Raw genomic sequence first — 8,061 nt, 5'->3', positions numbered from 1 at the left:
CTCAGCCTCCCAAGTAGCTGGGACTACAGGTGCCCGCCACAACGCCCGGCTATTTTTTGGTTGCAGCCGTCGTTGTTTGGCGGTCCGGGCTGGGGATTCGAACCCGCCACCTTAGGTGTACGTGGCTGGCGCCTTAGCCGGTTGAGCTATAGGTGCCAAGCCTTTTTTGCAGTTTTTGACCAGGGCTGGGCTTGAACCCACCACCTCTGGTATATAGAGCCAGCACCCTACCCTTGAGCCACAGGTGCCACCCTGGTTTTGTTTTGAGACAGTCCCACTGTATCGCCCCAGGTAAAGGCTGTAGCGTCATAGCTCACAGCAGCCTCAAACTCCTAGGTTCAAGTGATCCTCCTGCCTCAGCCTCCCCAGGTCACTGGGACTACAGGCGCTCACCACAACACCCAGTTTTTCTATTTTTATTAGAGATAGGGTCTCACTGTTGCTCAGGCTGGTCTCGAAATCCTGAACTCAAGCAATCCACCCTCCTCAGCCTCTCAGAGTGCTGGAATTATAGGTGTGAACCACCGTGCCTGGCCTGGCCTTTCTATTTTTATATTTTAGACATGTTCCTTTTAAATAATAAATAGCTGTGCTTTGTGACTGATACAGTGGGATTAAATCTGCTCTTGTTTTTTGCCTTGTCCTTTCATCTCATCTCCTCTGCATTTAACAATCTTTCTGATCTTTTTTAGGCTGACAGTCTCTCATCATTTCATTTTTCTACTCGAGTAGTTTGCAAGTTTCTTTTCTCTGAGACTTTCCCCTCTTGAGGACCCGGGGTTCATGTGGCACTGTGTCTGGTGCTGGGCCATTGCTGCCACTGTCACACAGTCAGCATCTGGTTGAATCTTCCCACACACTGGCCACTTTGCTCTTGTTCAGTCTTTATTTCATTTTTGTGGTCACACACAAGGCAGAGAAGGAGTCCTGGCCCAGCCTTCCATGCCCCTCCCTACCTGCCTCTTTGCCAGAGGCAGGCAGGTTCCACCCAAACCTGAGTGTTGGGTAATGGGTTACATGGAATCTTATGGTGTGCTGTTGTTGAGGCATGCAGGGGGACCCTCTTCAGCACCATGTAGGGTACATGTAACTGCATGGCTCACTCACCCAGCTCCAGGTGATGGAGGTGGGTCGTTTAGGACAGCTGAGGACAGCACTGCTTTGCCTGCCCTATGTATGTTGTTGGGGAAAACATTGGTCTCTGTGAACATGCATAATTCATGAGGTCAAGAGTTGGCACCCTCAGCCGGGGCCATGCAACCCCTGTGGGCGGGGGGCAGGCTCTACGTTTAGAATGTTGAGAGAAGACCAAGAATAATATTTCATGACATAGAAATGATAGGAAATTCAAATTTCAGTGTGCTAGCGAAATCTCACTGAAATGGCCACTCCCGTTCCTTTCCTGGCTGCTGTCACACTATAGCAGCCACATGGTCCGTGGAGCCCCAGCTACTTATTGCCTGGCCCTGTGTTGGGCATAGGTAGGAGCCTCAGTGCTGCTGCCACGTCCACCTCAGCCCCTGTGCTTTGCTTCTAGCCATTGTGTGCACCTGTCCACATCACCATGAGCCCTACGCTCTCCACCCTGACCTCTCTGCCTCCCCCACTTTTCTTTCCTGAAAGTCACTGTCCAGAATTTCCTCAGTGAGTGTGAGCTGATGACAGATGCTCCAGGTTTGTTTACTGAAAATGTCCATTTGGTTGTCCAGGAGTATTATTTCTGCAGAGTTTCCCCTTCTAGTTTGCATTTTTTTTCCTTCCTTTATTTTATTTTTTTGAGACAGAGTCTCTGTCCCCCTGGGTAGAGTGCTATGGTGTCACAGCTCGCAGCAACTTCCAACTCTTGAGCTTCAGTGATCCTCTTGCCTCAGCCTCCCAAATAGCTGGGACTCAGGCGCCTGCCACAATGCCCAGCTATTTTTTTTTTATTCTTTTTTTTAGAGACAGGGTTTCACTTTGCTCAGGCTGGTCTCAGACAATCCTCCCACCTTGGCCTCCCAGAGTGCTGGGATTATAGGCATGAGCCACTGCACCCAGTTTACATTTTCTTAAGTGCACATGAGACAAGGTATCATGGTGTCCACTGCTGCTCTTAAGAAGTTGGCACAAGTCACTGTCCTCTTTGTGAACTTCGTGTTGGAAGTGGAGAGTCCTTTTTATGTATTCTGCTAGGTAACTGCTAGGCTTCTTGAGTCTGTAGTTAGTATCTTTCATCAGTTCGGAAAATTCTCTGCCTTCTCCTTTTCAGGTGTTATCTTTCACTACTTCTGTATGTTCACCACTTGAACATACAGTTAGACCTTTCCATTCAGTCCTCCCCATCTCTAACGCTGTCTTGCAGATTTCCATCTTATTCACTGTGCTGGGTTCTGAGTAGTTTCTTTGATTTATCTCCAATTCACTATTTTCCTCTTCTGCCATATCCCAGTAGACTCCAAATATGTCTGCTGAGTGCAAGAGTGTCTCATTTCTAAAAGTGTTATTTGGTTCTCATAAATTTCTCTGTTCTTAGGAGTTTCAGTGCCCAGCAGTTATTCTGAAGCTGTCATTGAGCTCTGAGAGCCACGAGAGTAGCCAGTTCTGGTGTCCCCAAGCAGTGTGTCCATCCTCCCTGGTGGGCTAATGCCCTGCGTGTGCTGCTTCCTCCAGAGAAGCTTATTGCTGCCTTCTGGCAACTCCCTGGGGACCCCCATCTTGCTTCAGGCCCTGTGTTGAGGCCCAGATGTTTTTTGCTGTCCCTTTTTGCCAGCTGTTTACAGAGTCTTAGAGTCGGGGTGAGTTCTGGCCCAAAGTCAACCATTTCCCACCTTGATGCAGCTAAGTCTGTGGGCTTTTCTGAGTGTGTGGAGCCAGAGGCCATCACCCAAGGAGGTGGGCATTATGCTGTGGCAAGCAGTGTAACTGTGGTGATCTTCCTCCTGCTCTGCTCCAGCCATACCTGCCTGCTGTGGCGGGCTCTGGCTGTGGAGCCCAGCCTTGCCACCCAAGTCCTGCGGCTGCTCCTAGAGAGGGTGAGCAGAGATGTCCCATTCAAGGAGAACCGAACCTTCCTGCTGGGCAGCACTCCTGACCGCGTGGCCACACTGCTACCCCTATCGGTGAGTGGGAGCCCTACGGGCCACCCTGACACATCGTCCCTGCCCTCAGCTGCCCAGGTGCCAGGGTGAGCCCCCACAAGGTGGCCTGTGCTCTGCCCTGCAGGCACCTGGCTTCTGCATGGGGCACAGGTGTGAGTGCTGAGACCCAGCTTGTAAAGGCCTCACAGGTGTTAGACCCCAAGGGAGATCACATTTTATCCTGTGGAAAAAAACATAAACTCAGCTTGGCAATGTTGAAGCAGTAAACTGGCTGTGAGAACCCCTCCTGAGGAGTTGAGAGCACAGGGTCTGAGGCCGTCCAGAGGCTGAGCCACTCCTGCCCCAGCCTGGCCCAAGGGCCAGGACCCTGGGAGGTGCCTATGGCTCAGTGAGTAGGGCGCCGGCCCCGTATACCGAGGGTGGCGGGTTCAAACCCAGCCCCGGACAAACCGCAACAACAACAACAAAAAGCCAAAAAGGGCCAGGACCCCTGCAGTACGTAAGAGGCTGGATGTTTGGTCCTGGAGTCCCATGGTGGCTTCTCCCTAGGCCACCTGCGCATTGCATGAGGTCGTGTCTGCCCCGGCATCAGGGCCTGCGGTGCTCGAGCTTTACCCACAGCTGTTTGTGGCACTACTGCTGCGTGTCAGCTGCATGCTGGGCGTCCAATTGCCACGGAACCTAGAAGCCAAGGAGAGGCGGGCTACCAGCCTGCCCACGGCCACCCGGAGCCTTGAGCCCTGCAGGTAACTGGGTCCACTTCTCCCGCCTGGTGCTGGCTGTAGCAGCTGGTGTGCCTGGTGCCCAATGCAGGGATGGAGGGCTGGTCACCAGCTACTAGCCCTGAAGGAGAGGACATGTAAGAACCCGTGGCAGATATAGTGTGGGGAACCCAGGAGTGAATCTGCTTCTGGGGGTTTCCCTGTGCCCCAGTGGGGGGCTGGTGGTCAGTGGTATGCCATGGACGTGCTGTGAGCAAAGGTCTCCCCATCTGCTGGTTCCCTAGGGCAGGTGGGTGAGGTGCTGGCCACAGGTAGTGTCTCCTCTTGGAGGGTGGAACTGTGGGAGGGTCCTTAGAGTTTGGGTTGGGCTGACCACATGGTGGTCTTGCATGGGCTACAAGCCCAGAGCCGCTGAATTGCTGAGATGCTCCAGGCCTCCCCAGGGAGTCCCCAGTCCTTCTCTCCCCACTTTCATTGGGGTCTAAGGCAGAAGTCCTGGGGTGGGAAAAGTGGAGCTGTTTGCTGAGAGGTGAGGGTATGGCACCTGCCTGCCACGCCTGGTTTCTGGGGCCATTCTTAAGCCAGCATGGGGACCTTTGAGCTCTACGTAGCACCCGGGCATGGTGTAAACTGACACCCAGACAGGCCTGATGGTGCCTTTGGCCCTATGAACCTGAGTGACAGGAACCTCGGGGACCACCATGCCACATTTACACAGGCATCTGAGTCTGGCCAGAGACATATGGGGGCATTACTTTGCTTTACCCCTCCACCCCTCACTGCCACCATCACAGGGCTATTGGGAGTGGCTCAAAAGCTCCAGTAGAGGCCAGGGACCAGGGCTGCACAGCTCCTTACAGACCGGGTGGCCACCAGCCTGGCATGCTGGGGGTCAGCTCCTCAGTTTGGGGGCCACGGGCCACCCCTGTTGAAGCTGGTTGCAGATCCTGGCTAATGCCATCTCCTTCAGTGTTCTAAGCAGACAGGCAAGAAAGGTACTCTCATTTTAGTTGTTAATACTCCTTAGCCAAACATGCCCTTCTCCTGGATCTGCCATGTGGGCTTCGGATGCTAAGTGCACTGTTTGCAGCCTGCAGTGCAGCCTCTGGTCCAGATAGCGCCCTACAGGCTGTGAGGCCTTGAGCAGGGGGTGGTGCTGGTCAGCAGAGCTGTGCTCTGGTTTTGACTACACCAGCACCCCTAAAACCACTTCACTCAGCCCTGCACCTCCTCTTGTGGGCTGTGCTATGGCTGCTGCCCCAGTAACCACAGTGACTGGCGTGGCCCTTCTTCCGTTTCCAGGGGCAGAAGCCCCCTCAGCGTCCATGCCACCTGGGCTTACAGACCAGAACCTCCTCTAGAACCAAAGGACTCCTCGGGAGCTGCAGGCGCGGAGGAAGGGGCTGTGAATGCTCGTAGAGGACTGTCAGGCCCAGGGATCTGCTTCCTGGGGTGCCAGGACCCCTGGGCACCTACCCCTCTGCACTGCCCAGCACCTTTCTCCTGAAGGGCTGGCCCCACCCAATGTCTCATGGGCCCTCAGGCACTGGATCCCACACCAGCCTAATTCATGCTTCTGTGCCCACCATGGGATCCTATCTGCACAATCCACATGTAGCAGGCCTCAGCAGTTCCCTCCTGGGCTCTGGACCCAGCTTGTGCTGACCTGGCACCCCCATAGGCCCTGCACAGTGGGGCCATGCTATGAAGGCTCTCATGGTCCAAAGAGCCTGTCATGGGGAGAGGATCTGTGGTGCCTGATGTCTGACAGGTGACCAATGGGTGCAGTGGACACACTCATCGTGGCCACAGTTGGTACCTCACAGCAGGTTGGCATGTGCCTCTGTGGGTGTCCACCTCAGACCAGAAGCTCTGTGTCCAGGGAGGGCAGGCTGGAGAGTGGGGTAGGTCTAAGGACCATCATGGGCATCTGGGGTGGCAGAGCCAAGGAAGGGGCTTGAGTGGGCCAGAGGCTTCCACATGAGGGGCTCATCTGGTGCCAGGGATGGGCAGTGCTCTCCTTCCTGCTAGACCTTGCCTATTGGGCACTGCAACCCCAGTACCACTGCCTGAGCCAGGAAGGGCTTCCCAGAGCAGTAGGTGGACACTGAATCCAGTTTGGCAAGAGCCTCATTTCCTGCCAGCCCCTGGCCCTCCTGCCTCCTATGAGGGAATGAGGTGCCCAACTGGCAGGGTTCTGAAGGGGTGGCAGTCTCCTGAGGCAGACACTGACCTGGCTGTATACATTTTTGTGGGCACAACCGCACTGAACAAGGACATCATCATTCGACACTTGAAAGTGGGTTGGGAGTCCGGCCTGCCTTTGGACCTGAGGGCACTGAGACTTCCTGGGGGAATGTTCAGAGCGTCTGAGTGGGAGCAGGCCCAGTACTCAGGAGATGCAGCCTTTAGCTCTGCAGGGCAGGCCCAGCACCCAGGGTTTTCCCCAAGTGTGCATGTGCACGTGGGTGTGTAGGCCACAGCCCTGCCTCCTGCTTCCCGCAGCTGTGCAGTGGATGCCCTGCAGGCTGTGCTGCTCCGAGGCGGCAGTGAAGGTGTGGTGCAGGGTGTGGAGCTGGAAGGTGGCTGGGAGCTGCTCAGGACCTCATCCGGGCATGAGGAGGGGACCACCCGGCTGGCCACGTGAGTGGGCCCTGCCCACTGTAGTGGCAGTGTTGGCTGGGCTCCTGCTGAGGCTGGATCCTATTCAAGGGATTCCCAGTATAATATGGGAGGAGCTGGGCTGTCCCTGCAGGGTGGGTGTGTGGGCAGGCAGCTCCAGCCCCTGCAGCCTTGGTGCTCCCCAATAGTGCCATGGCCAAGTGTGCGGGTCCCCGGCTGCCCCTGGTGACGAAGGCACTCATCTGCACCCAGAACAGTCCATATGAGATCCAGAGGATCACCTCCACGGCCTTCCTAGCTGAGGTAGGGCCTTGGGAGGGAGGCCAGGTAGATACCTTTGACTGTAGGGTCAAGCAGGGCAGGTGGTAGAAAGTCTCCCCCATGCTCAGAGCCTGCTTGGGGACACCCTTACTGTGCCCAGTGAGGCCCCAGGCTGTCAGCAGCCTGTGCTGGCCTGAAGCCCTGCAGGGCACTCGGGGATAGGCCCACAGCCAGGACCTCAAGGCTCATGGGTAGCAGCTGCCTTGGCCCCAGGGGCTGATGTGCTGAGAGCCCCCTGGGGTTGTGTGGCCAGAACTAGGCAGGGGTGAGGAGTGAGGCCAGTGGGAGCCAGTCTCACACCTCTCTCTCCAGCTGCTCAGCAGCAACGTAGTCAACGACCTCATGCTTCTGGAGTCATTGCTGGACAGCCTGGTGGCCCGGCAGAAGGACCCCTGCACCAGTGTCCGGCGCCTGGTGCTCCGAGGTCTAGCCAATCTGGCTTCAGGATCCCCTGAGAAGGTGTGGCTGGCCACCTGGCCCCTGGAACCCAGACCTGGTGTGGGCAGTGCCAGCAGCTCTGGAGCCCAGGCTAAGCGCTGGCCTCCCTAGGTGCGGGCCCGTGGCCCCCAGCTCCTGACAGCCATGATTGGGGGACTGGATGATGGGGACGACCTGCACAGCCTGGTGGCCCTGGAAGCCATGGCTGGCCTTATGCGGCTGCTGCCCCTGGTAGAACCCCGGGACCTTCACCCTGTGCTCCTGCACATCACCATCCGTGTGCGGCCCTTCTTTGACAGTGTATGTGGGGCTATGGGTGGGGACATCTTCACTGTGGGTCTGCATGGTGGACTTGAGATCCTTGGCCTGGCAGCCCCCACCCCAGGGGTCTTCTCTTGCCAGCCTTTCTGTCTCTGGCCCATCCTGGCACGAGCATCACCATCTATGGCATGAGGTAGGTGTGGGGTGGGTATAGCCTAGGTGATGCCTCCCCCCTACCCCAGGAGAAAACGGAGGTCCGCACAGCATCTATCTGCCTTTTTGGGCACCTGAATGAGGCCTGCCATGGTGACTGTGAGGATGTCTTCCTGGAGCAGGTGGTCAGTGGGCTAGTGCCCCTGCTGCTGCACCTGCAGGACCCCCAAACCCCCGTGGCCAGTGTAAGTAGCCAGTAGGGGTGAGGTTGGGGTGGCCCTGTCCGGCTGGGTCTCACCTCTATGTTCCCCAGGCCTGCAAGTTTGCCCTGTGCATGAGCAGCCCTAACCTAGAGTGTGAGGAGCTGTCAGGCACCTTTCAGAGGCATCTGCAGGACGGCCGGGGCCTGCACTACGGAGAATTTCTCAATGCTACCTGCAAACACCTGGTGAGGCCTGGGGGGGGGG

At 56.4% G+C, this 8,061-nt stretch overlaps 1 protein-coding gene across 9 annotated transcripts in view; it reads left to right on the top strand.

The window, feature by feature from the left end:
* Positions 1-8,061, top strand: part of MROH1 (maestro heat like repeat family member 1) — a 70,035-nt gene that overhangs the window by 60,949 nt on the left and 1,025 nt on the right. For all 9 annotated transcript variants that reach the window (XM_012813090.2, XM_023508367.1, XM_023508368.1 and 6 more), the window contains 8 exons: positions 2,933-3,098; positions 3,627-3,823; positions 6,305-6,442; positions 6,610-6,724; positions 7,055-7,201; positions 7,292-7,480; positions 7,684-7,839; positions 7,908-8,042. In XM_012813090.2, the coding sequence (XP_012668544.1) occupies positions 2,933-3,098; positions 3,627-3,823; positions 6,305-6,442; positions 6,610-6,724; positions 7,055-7,201; positions 7,292-7,480; positions 7,684-7,839; positions 7,908-8,042 (1,243 nt within the window). The remainder of the gene's footprint in view (positions 1-2,932; positions 3,099-3,626; positions 3,824-6,304; positions 6,443-6,609; positions 6,725-7,054; positions 7,202-7,291; positions 7,481-7,683; positions 7,840-7,907; positions 8,043-8,061) is intronic.

Source organism: Otolemur garnettii, unplaced genomic scaffold (assembly GCF_000181295.1).
Source record: "Otolemur garnettii isolate 467f Iridium unplaced genomic scaffold, OtoGar3 scaffold00245, whole genome shotgun sequence".
NCBI lineage: Eukaryota > Metazoa > Chordata > Mammalia > Primates > Galagidae > Otolemur > Otolemur garnettii.
This window is presented reverse-complemented; position numbering and strand designations above follow the sequence as displayed.